The sequence below is a fragment of the Triticum aestivum genome, chromosome 4D (assembly GCF_018294505.1).
Source record: "Triticum aestivum cultivar Chinese Spring chromosome 4D, IWGSC CS RefSeq v2.1, whole genome shotgun sequence".
In the NCBI taxonomy this organism is placed as follows: domain Eukaryota; kingdom Viridiplantae; phylum Streptophyta; class Magnoliopsida; order Poales; family Poaceae; genus Triticum; species Triticum aestivum.
The window spans coordinates 339,131,210-339,151,212 of NC_057805.1; the positions used below are offsets into that span (position 1 = coordinate 339,131,210).

The window sequence follows — 20,003 nt, forward strand, 5'->3', positions numbered from 1 at the left end:
CATCGAAGCCTGGCTATATGGCTATAAAGAAAGTGTCGCCTGGGAGGCAACCCACAGTAAGCATCTTTCTTATATTTGTGTCTTTGAGTTTAGTTGCATTCATGTTCGCATTGGCACTTTTATGGTTGTATAGTAGTATAGCTGGTTCCGGATAAATCTTCGAAAGGTAAAAATAATAATGTATTGGTTACCTCAGCTATCATGGTGATATTTCGCTGCACACCTATTCACATTTTATTGCAAATATGTTATATGCTTAACAGGAGGAGGAAGCACAAATTTTTTGTGAATTCTACAGCTTGAGAAGGGGAAGACGGGGTGTGGTACGACCAAACCGCGCTCGTACCAGCTCCAAGCCGCATGGAAAAGAAGTCCAGGAGAGCAGACGGGCCGTGTACGAGCGGACACACTCGTGCCCACCTAGTACTGAGGGCGTCACGGGAAAAGCACCATTCCAGAGAAAAAGACGGCACCTGATCCGAACATTTATACCGAAGTGCGAGGCTAGGCAATCCAGAACAGATGACGGTGCCTAGTACGACCGGAGTCGGTCGTACAGGCGCTCGTACCGAGGCAATAAAACCATAATTTTATTTATTTTCGACGTCTAAGGTCAGTGGAGTACTGTCAAACCGTTTGTTTGCTCTCTATTTTAATTAATTATCTTCGAAGCTCTCTGGCCTATAATTTTCTATAGTGATTTATGTCTTCTTTTATTTTGTTTGCTCAGTTGGCCATACAAGCTTTGTTCATACCGAGCCGCTTTTTTGTTCGTTTCGTGTGTTATTTCCGTAGAGATTTGGACCTTATGTGGTGACATGTACGATATAAAGACCCGCATTAGCATGAGCCGCTTGGTTGCTTCATTTCAACATACTTCAACACATGTATTATCTTCCATTTTGAACCTTGCTTACTTAAAGTTGTTTAGTAGTTAGATTCTCGCCTTAAGTGGGAACCCTCTTTTTAACGAAGCAGATATGAGTTGCACATGTGTTCCATACCTTATCTCACATGCACTTCATCCAAATCTAGGAGGTTCGAAACTTTTAGACTTCAACCGGCCAAAAAACAGAGCGAATCAAATCTTCATACCAATTGCTTGCCACTGGATGACTGAGGTCTAGGACATTTTGCAACATTATACCTCCTCGAGGTGTTCTCACCCTCAAAGTTGGGCTCAAAGGAACTCAAGTATCATTCCATATATTAACTTGTGATCCATCTTCTATATGCCAGACACATCTTCTTTTAAAGCTTTCAATCCTACTATAATACCTTGCCATGTCACAGATGAGCCCTTCTTTGGTTTTGCATTCAATAAATTTCCTTCCAGATAGTATTTGGCTCTAAGAACAGAGGCACAAAGTGAATTAGATTCATCCATCAATTTCCAACATTGTTTAGCTAACATGGTTAAAACATTCTAGATCTCTAAATCCCATTCCTCCCATCAACTTAGGAACATATAATTTCAACATTCCATCCAGTGCATCCTTTTATGCTCTTGGTCATTTCCTAGATCCCTTAATGATTTTTTCTGGATTTTGAATAATGACATTGCAAACACTAGTATAGATTGAGCCACCGCTTTCAACAACACTTCTTTCCCTCTTGTTGATAGCATTTTTTTCTTCCACCCGGCAATTCTTGCACAAACTCTACTCCCTCCATTCCACAATGTAGTGCGCCCGTGCTTTCTGAGATCTAAATTTAACCATAAATTTAAGCAACGAGACCGACTGCGGCGGGAGCAAAAATTATACTACTACTGTGGCGGGAGCAAAAATTATACCACTAAATTTCGTGTATTCGGTGGTATGATTTTTGCTCCCGCCGCAGTCGGTCTCGTTGGTTAAATTTATGGTTAAACTTAGATTTCGGGAAGCACGGGCACACTATATTATGGAATGGAGGGAGTATGAATAAGATGACGGAAGCACTCACATCAATCCACTCCCACCATCGCATGCAAGCCCAAGTACATGTCATTCAAAGACTGTCATAATATATAGTGTTTGGCAAACTTGTACTCTTGAGTCAACCTCGGTGTTAGGGCTGAAATAGATGCAACATTTCTGTTTACTCGCCATCTGACCTGAGTACAGTACTCATCAAGGATTGTCTGAGACATGATGCATTTTTTCCATCTGCCGACATAAGAATAAACGAGTCATCTCCCAAAGTGTGAAGTAGCCATGTTTTTAGTGCTATTGCGTTGTTTTTGCAATGTGATTTATGTTGTGCAACTGTTTGTTTGATCTGGTTGTAAGTGCTTCCTAACTACTCCTACCTTATATCGTTCTTTCATGATGCTTTATATATATATAATAAAAACGGGTGAAATCCTGTTTGGAGACTTTCATAGCACATAACATTGCACAGTTGAGAACCAACAATTTGAATTGAAAATGCAGGTGTGAAAACATCCAGAGACTGATACAACATTTTTCTTTCCCAGAATGATAATATGAGTGCTTGAAACTGACTTAAGCGAGGCAACCCTCGCTAGAGAGAGCAGATTAGCTGTTGACTATGCACATTCCCGGAATGTTTATTGCACAAGATTGCAAGCCTCGTGGATCCAAACTTTGATGGAATGAACCCAGTTCTGGTCATTTTGTGGAGACCCCATAGCCGTGCATTTCTAGTTTCCTACGGCCGTTGCTCCATCTATTCCGCTCGTAGCATTTACCCTTGTATTTGGATCCTGGAGCTGCCTGTTACAACAAAACATGGCAAATAATAAGCTGTGTGCACTTATCTAGAGTATCATTTGGAACAAACCATGTATGCAGCATACATACCGCAACAGGCTTAACCTCAGTTGAAACACAACTCCCGCTGCACTGATCTGCACCAACACTAGAAATACACCATCATAAGATACTGGCCATAGCTGGTAAACAAGGTTGTCAACTAAGAGAATCTGTCAACAAGAATCACTATGTCGCTGGTTTTTCTTGTCAACTGACCTTAATAGAAGAAAGCATACCTGTCATACGGCTGCCCATGACTGTCCACGGTAAAGTTAACTTCTGGGTTTGGCGTAATAATGGGAACACCAACAGCACAATTGCCCTCTTCACTACTGTTACTCCGAATTTCCAGTATCAGCTCAGGCTCCGGTTGGTCTCTATCTTCTACCCCCACTGATGTGCTTTCTTGACTATCACTTTCCAATGTCTCAGGGACGATACTAGTACATTCCAGTTGGTAGTCAGATCCTGTAATTGCCAATAAGACTATCAAATCAAAGTTCACCCATACAGTCTTCCTATAAAATAAATAATCAAAGCATGCAAAAGCCAGGCATGTTTGAAGCAACCTATTACTTCAATAGGTTATTTTGCATATCTATATCTGTGCGGACATAGACAACAACATTCATATTCAGAGGTAGCATCAGTTTTCCAATATGCTTAATAACTAGTTTGATTCATCTTTCCTTTTTAGGATTCCAGAAACTGATATGACAAGTGCTCCCTAGCCAAGTACCAAGTGTGCGAGAGAGAGAGAGAGACCATTCAACTCTTCTGGATGGCTAAATGCATTACTTGAAACCTTCTGACAAATAGTGGTTCCCCAAGAGCTGAAAACGGAGTTCTCTGCCAATGCTAGACTGTTATAGTTAGTCTGCGCTGTAACCTTCAACTCTTCTGAATGATTGGATGCATTGTTCACAACCGTGTCACATGCTAGACTGTTATAGTTAGTCTGTGCTGTAACCTTCAACTCTTCTGAATGATTGGATGCATTGTTCACAACCGTGTCACATGCGGTGGTTCTTTCAAAACTGACAATGCTGTTCTTCCCCAACTCAATTTCTTCCGCATTAAGCACCAACTGGATGCTCATATCTCTTGGATTATGATCCGTGGCATCTAAAATCTTCTGACAGATGGTGGTTCCCTGGAAACTGAGAATGCTGCTCTCTGCCAATTCAAACCTCTGAGAGCAAGACATTGCTGTGAAACCAAATGATCCTGTCCATGTTTCTAGAAGCTGAGGAATCGCCGGTAAGATAAGCCTTTCCACCCCCAAGCCAGAAAGTAACTGCAAAGTAAAAAAAGAAAGTGAATAGTGCTACAAAATGCCAGGAATATTGACAATCAAATGGGAACATGATGTTGCAACATTCAAACTCAATTTCACAACTGCCAGTAATTTTTAAATATATTTATTTAAGTAGTAAAAGTAAAAACCTTCTCCAGTTCATTCATCAGTAGGCGACACATTCCTTGTCGACGATATTGAATTCTTGTGCCAATAAGAGGCAGCTCAGCAAACTTCTTCCCGCATACCCTAAACAGAAAATAAACTGTGATATGGAGAAAAACGATAAACTAAAAAAGTTTGCAATTACCATGGAGGACCACTGAGAAGAGTAAAATACCTAAAAGTGCCGACAGATATTAGCTCACCATCTTTCTGGAGAAGTATCGTGTAGAATCCCCTAAAATTAAGCCGTCGGAGACCTGATCTGTAGATGATTAGATAAAAAATTACAGTCTCCATTTATGATGATTAATAATGAACGGAGAAATACCAGCACATCTAGAATATATAAGCTGTACATAGATGAATTATTGTGATGAAATCGACTAGAAACTGTTGAAGTATATGTGGATTGATCAGTTTGGAGGATTTGGCTCTACTGGTTGGTGCGTGAAACTTAATATGGAATTCGGGCAAAGTGTCCAGCACGTGTGAGGTGAAATAGAGAAAATAAATGTTAAGAGGGAGTTACTGACAAGTCATCCTAGAACTAAGTGAGCGTTGTAGTTAAATTTATGCACTGTAGCAGAATATCCATGCTATAAGAATGATAATACTCCCTGCTGTCAATTGTCATATAGTACCATCTAAATTAAGCTTATTCAAAATGTTGTAATATAGTACTCCCTGTGTTTCACTGTATCTGTCCTCAGCCAACCATAAGAACCAACAAAACACTATATCTAAGAGCGAGTTGAGAAATGATCATGCATACCCCTATTAAATTACATGCCACAACCACTTAACCTCTTCCAAAAGATTAAAAGTAGGGCAGAGAGCATAAACATTGAAACAAGACTGCAGAGATGAAGGACAGACATTGTGAAACGAAGGTTCTATAAGCTAATGATTTCCATGATCCCATCAAGCCTACCACACAATGAGTAATCAACACATGATTAATGGAAGGTAAAATGAAGACAGACACATTGAAATGGTGCCATAGCAGTTCTTACTCTCTATTGAACACAATATCTTCAGAAAGATCTCTTCGTGTGCGGGGCTCGATAATAGTAACAAAACATTCATGAAGAACATCAAGTGCAATGCACAGCTTGCCATACTGTTCTGCCATTATCTCATTGTAAAAATCGCCATGGTTACTGGCATTTTCTCTGTCAAATCTGAGTATGGTGCATGATAAGCCTTCGACAGGAGTTGGAATTGATTTCCCGATAAGCTCTTGCAAATGATGAAATATCTGCACATCAGAATAGATCATGAGACAACATAATGAGCATGCATGAAGTTCAAATTCTAAAGTAATTCAGGGTGGAAACAGCATTTTATCTAAGTTTTGTCATACCTCTGAGCATCCCCTACTGCAAAACCAGCACCCTTCTGGACAGCAGGTGAGCTGATCACCTTTGTTTCTCATGCAACCAACATGATCTACCAAAATATGATAAAAAGGAAATCAGCGGTTTTCGAAATATAATTACATATTATTATCAAGTGTTCAGAATACCGTACATTCACGTTCACACTGATCACAATACATAATAGTCTTCTCGGTGAATTGGTTGATATCAGGATCATAATCACTCAAGTCACAAATATTACATCTACAAGATGGACAGTACCAGCTTCCTTCCGGAGTGGCCTACAAAAGTAGCATCATACTGCATGTCAGATCAACAGACAAGCAAGTGCATATAGAAAGAAGTTGCTTATGTAAAAGAAAAAACAAGGAAATCTAGCAACCGTATGAACCAAGTATGAAGCTAAAACCACATGCTCGTCACATTGTTCAAAACAGAAATTGAATAGGCATTCCAAGTGCTCATTAGAAATCATATAAGTTTGCATTTGATGGGAAATATCCAATGAGCACTTGTAAATGGCTTTTTAGTTTTTAAGTATATATGACTGAAATGACATGCTCCTGTGCTGTAACAGGAGACTTGCGAAAACATATGCGTGAAAAGTTAAAAACTCTGGATGAAAAAGGAGTTTGCTCTGATAAGATAAGGAGTACCTCCAAACCAACACAAGCATGGTGGAAGGATGAAGGACAATTGTCACAAAGTAATATTTCCCCACCCTCATTGCATATAGAGCATATTGAATCACTTTCTGTATCGGAACAATTTGTCTTCAAGCGCACGTGCAGTGATTCTTTGGGCTTGTTTTCACCCATCAATTCAACTAAACACTGTGAGAGGGACCTCCCATCCTTCAAAAAGATATGAGCAGCAGGTAACCGAGTACTGCACCCAGCATGAACCTCAAAGCTTTCCAGAGTGAATAGTTCATTGCAACACATGCATTTTATTCCATCTTTAGTAACGGTACCTTCCTTTAGCCGAGGCCCATCACTTCTTTGCTTATAGGTAAGTTTAACTCTTGGTAATAGAATATTTTTGTCTACCAACAGAGACAGAACGGTTTTAGCACGATGCTGATATGGCAGGATCTGACCATGTGTTGAACTCAAAACTCGTGCATGGCTCATAGGCACCGAAGATGATTTTCTTTTCTTTGATTTTACATGACATGTAGGCCAGCTAAACGTGCCATCATGTCTATCTAAAACTGAAACCAGCAGGTCCTTTCTTCCACTTGTATCCGTTGCTCCGCCACCGAGTGCTATAAACGTATCAGTGGTGACCCCAGAGCTTGCATTATTCTCCTTTTGATATCCTTGCTCTAAGTATCCTTTACATGCTGCCAGCAGACATTTGTAGGACTTGCCATGTGGAGAATGATACCGAAGCTCCCGTTTTTTACTAGATTTCATCTTTTGGCAGACTATCCAACCAGCAGATTTGAGGAACTTCTTAGCTTTTGATCTCAGAAGTTTCTTTTTCCTGACATTCTGCACATCCGCTTCCACACAATCTACATATTTTCCTACAACATCAGATTTATTTTCACGTTTACGCTTACCAAGTGTTGCCAGGTCCCTTGAAACTGCTGCATCGAGATTTAGTCTGTGTGCTGCCAAATGATTGCAATTATCAGGAATGTCTTCAGTATTGTTCCCTTTAACTCGTTTAATACATTGAACTGCGAAGCTCCTGAGTACTTGAAGGAAAGAAACATAAGTCTTCCCGGCAGGTGACTTGTACCGGTATCTCTTAATAGTACTTGGTTGACCGTTAGGCCTTATAATATCATCTTCTTTGACCACAATACTCCAACCTAATGCCAGGAGATGCTCCTTCAGCTTCATCCTCATGGTATCATTAATTTGTCCCTGGGAAAAACTGGTGACCTCTTGGTAACTAGCAAGCAGCGACGCTATAGGTGGGGAAAATTTTGCATCTAGCTGTACTGGCATCCAAGAAGCTGAGGCATCCGTACTCAACTTATTATGGTGTTTGTTCTCCCTTAGGATAAGATCTGTGCCAATTGAGCTGCAATCTTCATTATTTCGAGTCACACTATGTAGAAGCAAATTATTTGTATGACAACCCTTCTGTGCCAGGTAAGCCTCACATGCTGCTATAAAAGATGCAAACCGCTTCCCATCAGGTGAGACACAATATCTGTTCTTAGCTCTATCGTCTACAAAGGTCCACCCTACTGATTTAAGATGGTGCTTTGCAGACTCCCGTCTGGCACGAGCACTAATCCTGTCGTTATTGCGATAGTATGAGATGAATTCTAACATGGTCCGGCAGATAGCAGCTGATGCGGAATCCAGCTTACCCGAGACAATTGGCTCGACATTCTTATTTTGAAAGGCTGCAGATGTTGAAGTTTCTGCTGATCTACAAGAGTCTCCTATTTGATTTCCATCTTGGGTAGGTTTGTCACATACAGACCGTAATTCTGCAATAAGGGCTGCAAGTGATCCCTCCCAAAAAGATTCTGTTCCACACATCCACGTATTGTCTTCTGTCGTCAAGGAAAGATTTGACCTCAGGTCATACCATATCTGCCTGACTGATACAGGTAAACCATCTTTCTCTTCATGTGACAACAGCATTTGGAGAAACAACCAGATTCCTCGTGGTTTCCATGTTCCAGTAACTTCATCCCAGTCCTGAGTACGGCGTAGCTGATCGACTGCCATAATGCGTTCATCACCTTCATCAGGAAAAAAGACCTTCCTCTCCATGGAGCCTTGAGCGTGATCAGCAATGACACCTTCCCAGTAGGATCCTTCCACTAGTGCATCAACCCACAGTGCATAGCTTGCATCAGATACCTGCAGCGGTTGATGTGGATGCACCGGTCTTACTTTTCCACGAGTGGATCCCCGAGCCGCACTTGACTTGCCATCGATAGCATCTGACACCTCAACTTGCTCAACAAGAGGTGACCCGCTACCATTGTCATCAACAAAATCAGTGTATCTTACAGAGCGGAAGTTGTCCAAAATTTCAATGACAACAGCCTGATGCCATGATCCACATAGCCCTGGATCAAAACTAATGACCTGCAGAAGAGAAATATATCAATGAAACTACTCCCATTCACAAGTATGAGAGTTTTCGTAGTGAGATTGCAAAAAAGAAAGGATAGTAACATTTCCAACACGCATCAGTGGTGGTGATAAATGATAACAATGAAGCCGTAGGGAGGAGATTTTACAGATGATACCATTGGTTGACCATGGCCAATGGACAAAGTAAACTCATTAGGTGCGTGAGAAACAGAGATGGCTGCCTCACTTCCTATTTTTCTTTTGCGTTCCTACTAACAGAATACAATGCTACACATTTCAAGCACTAACACTCAACAAGGAATAGTAATTGGTGTTCGCAAGACAGCAAAACAATCAAGAAAAATGCTACTGCAAAATGACACTTCTATGAGAGGCCAATAATAACATTCAGTCCGTCGAGCACCAACCAAGAACCCATGATTCCGAACAATCTTCCACACAGGTACCAACAAAGCAAAGATCTTTTACCATGTTACTACATCAGGTAGATGAGATGCAAGCAAAATAAGTCGGCAGACTAATTAGGCGACTGGCACAGATGCAAGCGCAACCATGCACTGACTAACGCCATTGTTTGACAAGAACTTCATCGCAGATTAACCCAAACATGCTATTTCTGCCGGTCTTAGATATTTAGATGGATGCCAACTCAATCGCTCCCAGCTGCACACGATTATCGCGCAAAACAACAATCACCGGCGCGTTCTACCGGAACTAACCACATTAGCACAAGTCATCTGACGAAGGTGCAGTGGGACTCTGTTCAGAGGCAACCACACTAGACTAGACTACAGGGGAAACACGGGAAGTCAAACCCAGGAGAGCCAGCCGCGCGGCAGCAATGCGTGGCCCGCCCGGCGATGACGGCGGTGCGGATTTCGACGGCGCTGACCTCGACGTGCTCGCCCGGAAGAAGCTTCCTCTCCCCCGCGGCGGCGACAGGGGACGGCTCGCGCCTCCGCTTGGCGGCCCCCCGCGGCATTGCGGCGCCGCGAGCGGCGACGGACGGCCTCGGATTCGAGGGCCGGGCGGCGGCGGCGGTGGTTGGGGGAGGGGGAGGAGGCGGAATCCAGGGGGGGCGGGGCGGAGGTGGATACAGGGGAGGAGGAGGAGGGGACGGGTTTAATGGAGAGGTTATTTTTACAGCACTCGGCCGGTGCTGCCAGTATTGAGTAATTAACGCCGGCGTTAATCGCCCGGTAATTCACTTAGGGCAAGAAAATCCACCCTTGATCTGCTATTTGAGTCTCGGCAATTAATGAGGTTCGTGAGAATGTAATACTTGCCAGAAAAAATAAGTGGTGATTTTGGTTAGTACTACAGGATTTTAGGTGAGCGGCAGTAGTGATCCCGTTTCCTTCCGTTTTGGCAGGCAGATGAGGGCCTTTACTGTGTTTTGATCTCGGGAGTAAAAATTGAGATATTTGGGAATGCATTGCATGTGATGTTTTACTGCGGCCTCGCAAGGGTTTAAGGTAAGGTCGCCCCATCCGTCCTTGCGTTTCCACTGGCCTTTGTCCCGCCACTGCAGCAGCAAGGGCGTGTGAATGGATGGCCGTGATGGAGCTCACAAGATCTCAACTTGTTGTTAACTCCTTAAAATATTCCATAATCAAATTAGCGTTAAGCAATAATATAGGCCGTGGGTTGGCGTGAGGCACAGCCAATATGGCATCCGCCTTGGGGGAAAAGAAAAGAAATGAGCTGCGCACAGCTCGGAGCGAACAGTACCTGATCTTAGCTGCAGTGCAGCCTCGTCTTTACTTGTGGAATCGCCCAAGATATGCAGGTGTGCAACACGTGAGTGCGCCCACGCCGCTGCTGTGAACCCCTAAATGGTGAAGGACCGTCCTTTTTTTTGGACAGAGAGAGAGAGGGCAAGGAGAAGGACCACCACCTTGACCGTCCCATCTATGTCTGGGCTCGAACGGGTATCATATCAGCTCACTCCTCCCTGTCTCAGAAGAAATGTCAATTTGGCAATGAACTTCATCGGGGAACATGTGAAAGGGAATTAAAAAGGTTTGTTTTTTTTACTTCTAATAGAAGAGACAAACCTTGAGCATCATGAGCGAGCCGGGACTCGAACGCGGGCGCGAAGGTTGGCTATAGACTCGCGTGCTGCTTTTCTCTCACATGGCGAAAGATAATAAAAATGTATTATTATTTTTAATAGAAGATGCAACCTTGAGCACCACGCGTGAGCCAAGACTCGAACGCTGGCGGGCGGGCTGGTTGCACACTCGCGCGATGCTCTGTTATCACATGGTGAAAGAGAATGGGAACAGGGAACCTTGATTGAAAGAGAATAAAAAAGTTTTTTTTAATAGAAGAGGCGACCTTGAGCACCACGTGTGAGCTAGGACTCCAACGTCGGAGAGCAGGCAGGTTGAACACTCGCGCAATGCTCTGTTATCACATGGTGAAAGAAAATGAAAAGAAATATTTTATTAATATATATAAGAGGCAACCTTGAGCATGACGGGAGCCAAGACTCGAACGCGGGCGGGCAGGCTAGCTGCACACTCGCATGATGCTCTGTTATCACATGGTAAAAGAGAAATTGACTAATACTATATGTGATCCAAAGTATATGGGTTAGTTTGGTTTGCATCCACGGGAGGATGCCTGGCCAAAAGTCATGCCTGGTGTGGCCTTGAAATGTGGATAAAGTTGTGCCTGGTCAGGCAGTCTAGGCGGACAGATATTCGGTGCTTGCCTGGCGTGGAGAGCTATCTAGTTTAAGAAATAAGCTTATTAGCACGTCCATCGAGAAGTATTGTTAGTATCCCAGGGCGTGGAGAGCTATCTAGTTTAAAAAATATATACTTCCATAATATATGGTTACTTTTAGCTGTGGCGTCATACTTATAACACAACCTAGACAAAGCACCATCTTCACAGCAGTAGCATGAGTTGGAAAGAACTTTCATTTTGGGTCAAGCTTTTTCCTTTGCTATACTGATTAAATGCTTCTGGTTCCACAATTATTTTGCCGCACATGTAATGCAAGACAAGTGCTCAAAGATTTGCTGATTAAAACTTCCAAATTCACAAGCTTAGATAAACTATAAATAGCCAGAACAATATCTCATCAGGTACATACGTATATGAAAAAGGTTACTCAGCCACAGACCGGCTCTATGTTTTTAGGGTTCTAGGCAAATTTGCCGAAATGGGTCCTTAAGGATGCATATATATATAGATAGGTGTACATGCGTATATGTTTGTACTTTTATTTGTATAGTATTACTCCCTCCGTTCCAAAATAGATAACCCAACTTTATACTAACTTTGTACTAAAGTTAGTACAAAGTTGGGTCATCTATTTTGGAACGGATGGAGTAAGATTTAACTTTCAACCACACAATCTTAGTTTGATATAATGCGATGTCTATCAATAATTGTTGAGCAATGTCATATTATGCATAGAAAATTTCAAAGAATTGCAAAACGAAGTTAGGGTGATTACCTCGAATCGGAACCAACATACAATTACTCCATCCATAATGTCTCGGAGCTTTCAAAAAATACTTCTTCAGGCGTTAACATCAACATTAATTAAGATAAAAGAAACTTATTAAAGCACCAATTTGTGATTCAATATATTGATCCCCTCATTTTCCTTTTTTCCCCTTTCATCAACACCCGGCAACTATTTCTCGGGCAACATTCTGACAGCTAAAAAGTAAAAAAAATGGAATTTAGAAATTATACGTTTTTTTAAAAATTGAAAATTAGAAGTTAGATCCCTAACAATCTAAGATAGCATGTGCTCATAGCTTGATAAGGATATGGGGATGGGTCATGTAAGCAGGCAACGACCTAAACGACGAGGCAGACAAGCAACATATGAGACTGCACCTAGCGAGTGGCAACATGATGTGAGAAAAGCCACCGTGGTGCCCTGTAGACGGATCATGACTCGCAGCATGACCAAGATTATTTTGGGCTATATAGGTTGGACTGTGGGCTTTTTTTCTTTTGGAAAGGAGTATGGGCCTATGTGCAGGAACATATATAAATAACATATAGGATCATGGCCCCCTAAGGCCTGGGCTCGCCCCTCCCGTCTAGGCCCAGAGCCGGCACCGCTCACCCAACAAAAATTTTGGGTAATAGTTTCCACGTCTAGAATTATCTAAAAAAGACTTGAGATTTGTGAGATTTTTGTTGAGGCTGACTTTGACTAAAAACTGAAACGCATTGTTAGAACCATATAAGATCGACTCGGTGCGGTTGGTTTGCTAGTCAACTTGTGGGTCCAGTATCTTGCAATAACAAACAACTTTCCCTAGAGGGGTGTACTAGGTTTCATTTGAAAACCACAGGCCACTCGCCCTGGCATCAATACAATGAATATGTTTTAGTGAGTGTGTGGTTGTCAACAAACAATTGTGTTGACATCTGCGTGCCATGGTATATGAGCAATAAGTAGCGAATAATGGAACTGTCTATGTTCGTTGTAGAGAAAAGAGTTGTGAACAATATTGATTTACCACTTGAAGGAGCAAAAGATGAGGCGGCGTTGATGGAGCAGATCGAGAGGAGGCTAACATGTTGTCAACTCCAGAGCTTGCATGACATCTTGTGCACCACCTTCATGTTGGTGCGTGTAGAAGGTCAAGAAAGGCTATGATGTTCTCTGCTTCGGGGCTTGAAAGACATCATGCACACCACCATATCCAGCATGTCTCAGTGCCCTATGATATGCGCGAGGGTGCATCAAGGGCAGACAAGGGAGCATTTTTTCCATCGCTCTTGACCTGAAGGAGATTTTGTCAGCAATGCAAATACGAAATTAGTTCATGCAATGACTTTCTTGCGCTAGAATCATATGGATACACATAAGAACCACCCCAACGCTCCCTCGCGTCGTCTCCTCCGAGGCGACCCGAGGGCCCCTCTAACGCCGCTAGGTCCGGCCACCTGCTCCCCCCTGCCGCGGTGGCCCCGGGCCCCGTTCCTCTAAGGGGAGGGGGACCTCTGGCCGTAGCGAAGTGTGAGGCGGAGCGTGGATCTCGGGGCGGCGGCCTCGGTCTTCGTGGCGACGGCGGCTGCTGCGGCCGCTTGGACGGCGTGGTGGCCGGGCCTGGGCGCGGTGCTGCCGCCGCGCCGGCTGCTCGCGGTGGAGGTAGCTCGGCCCCCTTGCTGCGCGGTGTTATCTTCTTCGGTGTGGCAACTCCGGCGCCGTCGCGGCCTTCTCGCGTCGCCGGTGTTTCTTCTCCTGCGGGTCTAGGCGGGGTGGCGGCCCCCTGGTCCTGCCCGTGCGAGCTCGTCCCCACGTGGGATCTTGTCGGTGGAGTGCCGGCTTGCGGGATCTGGCCGGTTCTGGTTGTCTATGTCCGTGCGACTTCTGCCGCAGCTGGGAGCTCCGTTCTCCGGCGTGGGGGTGCTCGTGCAGCGATGGTGGGTGCCAGATGTTGGATCTGGCTCGTTTGTTTTGGCGGACGGATGATGAGGGCGGAGGTGGCTCTGGCATGGTGGCGGCGTGTTCGCTGCATCAGAGGTGTGCGGGTCGATGGAGTGCTGCGTGGGAGTGTTGGTCGTGCTGCTCCAGGCGAAAGCCTTGCCGATGCTCGCTGGCCGGCGGCGCCGCCGCCCATGGGCGTCGCTATCCTCCTTGGAGGCGCCGTCGAGGAGTCTTGCACTTCCACTACTCTCGGGTCAAGATCTGCGGGTGAAAGTCATGATCCTGTGATGGATCGGGCGATGGTGTCGTTTTGTTGGGGAACGTAGTATTTCAAAAAAAATTGCCTACGATCACGCAAGATCTATCTAGAAGAAGCGTAGCAACGAGCGGGGAGAGTGTGTCCACGTACCCTCGTAGACCGAAAGCGGAAGCATTTAGTAACGCGGTTGATGTAGTCGAACGTCTTCGCGATCCAACCGGTCCAAGTACCGAACGCACGACACCTCCGCGATCTGCACACGTTCAGCTCGGTGACGTCCCTCGAACTCTTGATCCAGTTGAGGCCGAGGGAGAGTTTCGTCAGCACGACGGCATGGTGACGGTGATGATGAAGTTACCGGCGTAGGGCTTCGCCTAAGAAAAGGCCAATGCACACGAGGGGCACCGCACACGGCTAAAATATCAACTTGTGTGTCTCTGGGGTGCCCCCTCCCCCGTATATAAAGGGGGAAGGAGAGGAGGCCGGCCTAGGAGGGCGCGCGCCATGGGGGGAGTCCTACTTGGACTAAGTCCAAGTAGGAATCGGTCCCCCCCTTCCTAGTCCAAGTAGGAGAAGAAGGGAAAGAGGGGAGAAGAGAATGATGGAGGGGGGCGCCGCCCCTCCCCTTGTCCAATTCGGACCGGGCAAGGGGGGGCGCGCGCCACCTATGGTTGGCCGTCTCTCTTCTCCACTAAGGCCCATTGTGGCCCATTAATCCCGGGGGGGGGGGGGGGTCCGGTAACCCCCGGTACTCCGGAAAATACCCGATACACATCAGAACCATTCCGGTGTCCGAATATAACCTTCCAATATATCAATCTTTATGTCTCGACCATTTCGATGTTGGAAATATGCCCTAGAGGCAATAATAAATAGGTTATTATTATATTTCCTTGTTCATGATAATCGTTTATTATCCATGCTAGAATCGTATTGATAGGAAACTCAGATACATGTGTGGATACATAGACAACACCGTGTCCCTAGTAAGCCTCTAGTTGACTAGCTCGTTGATCAGTAGATGGTTACGGTTTCCTGACCATGGACATTGGATGTCGTTGATAACGGGATCACATCATTAGGAGAATGATGTGATGGACAAGACCCAATCCTAAGCCTAGCACAAGATCGTGTAGTTCGTTTGCTCAGAGCTTTTATAATGTCAAGTATCATTTCCTTAGACCATGAGATTGTGCAACTCCCGGATACTGTAGGAATGCTTTGGGTGTACCAACGTCACAACGTAACTGGGTGGCTATAAAGGTACACTACAGGTATCTCCGAAAGTGTTTGTTGGGTTGGCACGAATCGAGACTGGGATTTGTCACTCCGTGTAAACGGAGAGGTATCTCTGGGCCCACTCGGTAGGACATCATCATAATGTGCACAGTGTGACCAAGGAGTTGATCACGGGATGATGTGAGTTACGGAACGAGTAAAGAGACTTGCCGGTAACGAGATTGAACAAGGTATCGGGATACCGACGATCGAATCTCGGGCAAGTAACATACCGATGGACAAAGGGAATTGCATACGGGATTGATTGAATCCCCGACATCGTGGTTCATCCGATGAGATCATCGTGGAACATGTGGGAGCCAACATGGGTATCCAGATCCCGCTGTTGGTTATTGACCGGAGAACGTCTCGGTCATGTCTGCATGGTTCACGAACCCGTAGGGTCTACACACTTAAGGTTCGATGACGCTAAGGTTATAGGGAAAGTATGTACGTGGTTACCGAATGTTGTTCGGAGTCCCGGATGAGATCCCGGACGTCACGAGGAGTTCCGGAATGGTCCGGAGGTAAAGATTTATATATGGGAAGTCCTGTTTTGGTCACCGGAAAAGTTTCGGGTGATATCGGTAATGTACCGGGACCACCGGGAGGGTCCCGGGGGTCCACCAAGTGGGGCCACCAGCCCCAGAAGGCTGCGTGGGCCAAGTGTGGGAGGGGACCAGCCCCAGGTGGGCTGGTGCGCCCCCCCCACCAAGGCCCAAGGCGCATGGGAGAGTGGGAGGGGGCAAACCCTAGGTCCAGATGGGCCTTAAGGCCCACCCTAGTGGCGCCCCCCCTCTCCTCCCCTTGGCCGCCCCCCTTAGATGGGATCTAGGGCTGGCCGCCTCCCCTTGGGGTGGGAACCCTAGAGGGGGCGCAGCCCCCTCCCCCCTATATATAGTTGAGGTTTGGGGCTGCCCAAGACACGAGAACGTCTCTCTTTCGGCGCAGCCCTACCCCTCTCCCTCCTCCTCCTCTCCCGCGGTGCTTGGCGAAGCCCTGCGGGATTGCCACGCTCCTCCATCACCACCACGCCGTTGTACTGCTGCTGGATGCAGTCTTCCCCAACCTCTCCCTCTCTCCTTGCTAGATCAAGGCGTGGGAGACGTCACCGGGCTGCACGTGTGTTGAACGCGGAGGCACCGTTCTTCGGTGCTTAGATCGGAATCAACCGCGATCTGAATCGCTACGAGTACGACTCCCTCATCCGCATTCTTGCAACGCTTCCGCATCGCGATCTACAATGGTATGTAGATATACTCCCCTTCCCCTCGTTGCTAGAATACTCCATAGATTGATCTTGGTGATGCGTAGAAAATTTTGAATTTCTGCTACGTTCCCCAACATTCGAGACTCCTCGTCATGTCCTTGATCTCATCCGGGACTCCGAACAACCTTCGGTACATCAAATCACATAAACTCATAATACGAATCGTCATCGAACGTTAAGCGTGCGGACCCTACGAGTTAGAGAACTATGTAGACATGACCGAGACACCTCTCCGGTCAATAACCAATAGCGGAACCTGGATGCTCATATTGGCTCCTACATATTCTACGAAGATCTTTATCGGTCAAACCGCATAACAACATACGTTTTTCCCTTTGTCATCGGTATGTTACTTGCCCAAGATTCAATCGTCGGTATCAACATACCTAATTCAATCTTGTTACCGGCAAGTCTCTTTACTCATTCCTAATGCATCACCGAGAGGGCCCAGAGATACCTCTCTGATACTTTGAGTGACAAATCCTAATCTCGATCTATGCCAACCCAACAAACACCTTCGGAGACACCTGTAGAGCATCTTTATAATCACCCATTTACGTTGTGATGTTTGATAGCACACAAAGTGTTTCTCCGGTATTCGGTAGTTGCATAATCTCATAGTCTGAGGAACATGTATAAATCATGAAGAAAGCAGTAGCAATGAAACTGTAACGATCATAATGCTAAGCTAACGAATGGGTCTTGTCCATCACATCATTCTCCTAATGATGTGATCCCGTTCATCAAATGACAACACATGTCTATGGTTAGGAAACATAACCATCTTTGATAAACGAGCTAGTCAAGTAGAGGCATACTAGGGACACTTATGTTTTGTCTATGTATTCACCCATGTACTAAGTTTCCGATTAATACAATTCTAGCATGAATAATAAACATTTATCATGAAATAAGGAAATAAATAATAACTTTATTATTGCCTCTAGGGCATATTTCCTTCAGTTTTCCTTCTGTGGGGCACCGTCTTAGAAGATCTCCCCTTTTGTGCTCCCTGTAGGTTGGACGTGCGCGGGATCACGGTTGGCTGGTAGGCAACCGGTGATGCGAGTGGTTGGCGTTGCGACCTATGTGGCGACGATGAGGTTGGCGTGCGAAGCTGGGTTGCGGCTTGTCCTTCTGATGTCGACGGTCCGGTGCGCCAACGTGTGTGCCTATGCTGGCTTCTGGCTGTGACAAAGAAGTCGAAACTACGTGCAATGTCTCTGCGGCAACGATAACTCCATGAGGGCAGTTTTCAGCACACGGTACTCTCCGGATGATGTGCTGGACTAGATCGGTGCGAGGCTTGCAACTTTCTGCTATGTAGCTCTTCAGCAAAATCGAAGTTGCCTTGTCCTCGACGCTTCGGTCGACTGTTTGGCATTTGTTTGTGGTCAGGTCGGCCTCGTGTGCCCCTTGTGGGGACTGTGTATGGTTTTTCGCTTGGTTTTCCTCTAATTAACCGGACAAATCTCTTCTCCTTAACAATGAAAATTGCAAATCTTTTGCCTCGTTTAAAAAAAGATACACATGTTGCATATGAGACATTTCTGAAACTAGGCCATATGTGTGGAACAAGATCATGGAGAATTGATTTTTTTTTTTGCACTAGAAAATATGTGTACCATGAACACAAAGTCCCAAGTCAGATTAATAATCTAAAAAATGCATTTAAAAGAAAATTATTGTGAGAACATCTTCACGTTGTATGTTACTAAAAACAACTTCAAGATTCAAGAACAATACACGAATTTCTTGTGATTGTGAGCAAATAGAATTGTTTATCGTGTTCAATTTAATTCAACTTCAAACTTACATTTTCCTTTTGAAAATAGACATAAAATATTTTGTTGAAGGGGCTGCGTCTAGTTTTAGGCTACTCAAATAGTTTTGACTAATGTTTTATTAGTTTAACTACTAAAAGGATTTTCAACATACCTCCTTCATGGAATAAGATATTGGAAAACAAATCCAAGAACAATATATGAGCCAGCATCAAGACATGAAGGGGGGGGGGGTGCTTAGATGGTCGGCAACTAATATATAAACAAAAATTAAATTAGCCCAAGGATATATGGGTGATGACAAAGAGGAGCAAGAATAGTATGTGAACAAAACGGGAAACTAGCACATGATGCAGGGACGAGGAAGGGCAGCAAATAAAGATTGACGGTCGAAGGAAAGGCCAATGGTGATTACAACGGCAATAATGTTGATGAAAAACGAATGCGTAATTAATAGGGATCGACTAGGGTTAGGCATGGGACTAATCGAGAAGCAACCACACCCTCAACTTACATAGACAAGAAGTCCGACCTCACAAGAGCGATGTCGGATGGGAGGGAGGAACAACCACATCCGGTGCTAGCCATGAAAAGAGTAGAGCGATGGCTTGGCGCCACGGTGCTAGGCGGGCTAAGCTTAGTTGAAATACCGGCGCGAGGAAGAAGAAGGTGACAAGATCGTTTTTCTTTCCTTTAGATTGGATCTATGGGCACCTTGAATATTTAGACAAACTATGTGACGGCTAGGGTTTAATTACAAGTATAAACCATAAAGTAATTTTTTTTTGCGAGATGTGTAACAAGATCCGTTTTGACATAGCGAATCTTGTTATTTCAGTGTACTATGCCGTGAGAGACACGAAGATATCGATGCAAAAAAATAAAAAAAATAGAGGAGGTACGAAGATATACGGTTTCCCAAATCACCCCGTAATAATCGCTCTTCTAGAATCACTCCGTAATGATCTCTCTTCAATTATTGTTGAAGTTTGTCGTACCCCCGTAGTGGGCTCTTTGAATCAGATCCGACTCGGTACGAAAGTACCCACGAGCTTTGGGGAGTCCGAACCGGGGCCCGCCGCAACAGAGACAGAGACAGGAACGGGTCAGGCGGCGTCGGGAAAGGAAAACAAAGAACGAGTCGCGCACACCCGTCCGCAGTCGCCATCTCCGAAGCGAAAAAAAAGAAAAGAAAACCGAGCGAGTCACGCCGAAGCCGCCCGGCGCGCCCGCGAAACACCTGGTAGTGGCGGCTCGCGCCCCGCGGGTCCCTTTCCGTCAGCTACCCCTGGCCCCACCGAGTAAACCCGGGGCTGGCCCACACG

General features: G+C 45.1%; 1 protein-coding gene across 2 annotated transcripts; it reads right to left on the reverse strand.

The window, feature by feature from the left end:
* Positions 1 to 2,326: 2,326 nt before the first annotated feature.
* On the reverse strand, positions 2,327 to 9,820 carry LOC123097780 (uncharacterized). 2 transcript variants are annotated; one of them, XM_044519606.1, is made up of 11 exons: positions 9,567 to 9,820; positions 6,257 to 8,665; positions 5,752 to 5,881; positions 5,585 to 5,670; positions 5,235 to 5,479; positions 4,397 to 4,483; positions 4,206 to 4,305; positions 3,525 to 4,056; positions 2,996 to 3,227; positions 2,808 to 2,854; positions 2,327 to 2,720 (listed from the first exon to the last, which is right to left on the reverse strand). In XM_044519606.1, exons 1-10 carry the CDS (start codon positions 9,654 to 9,656, stop codon positions 2,824 to 2,826), a joined length of 3,942 nt encoding a protein of 1,313 aa, XP_044375541.1. In that variant the 5' UTR covers positions 9,657 to 9,820; the 3' UTR covers positions 2,327 to 2,720; positions 2,808 to 2,823. The 2 variants fall into 2 exon arrangements, with proteins under 2 accessions (XP_044375541.1, XP_044375540.1); XM_044519605.1 differs by having other exon boundaries at positions 2,808 to 2,865.
* Between the last annotated feature and the right edge of the window lie 10,183 nt (positions 9,821 to 20,003).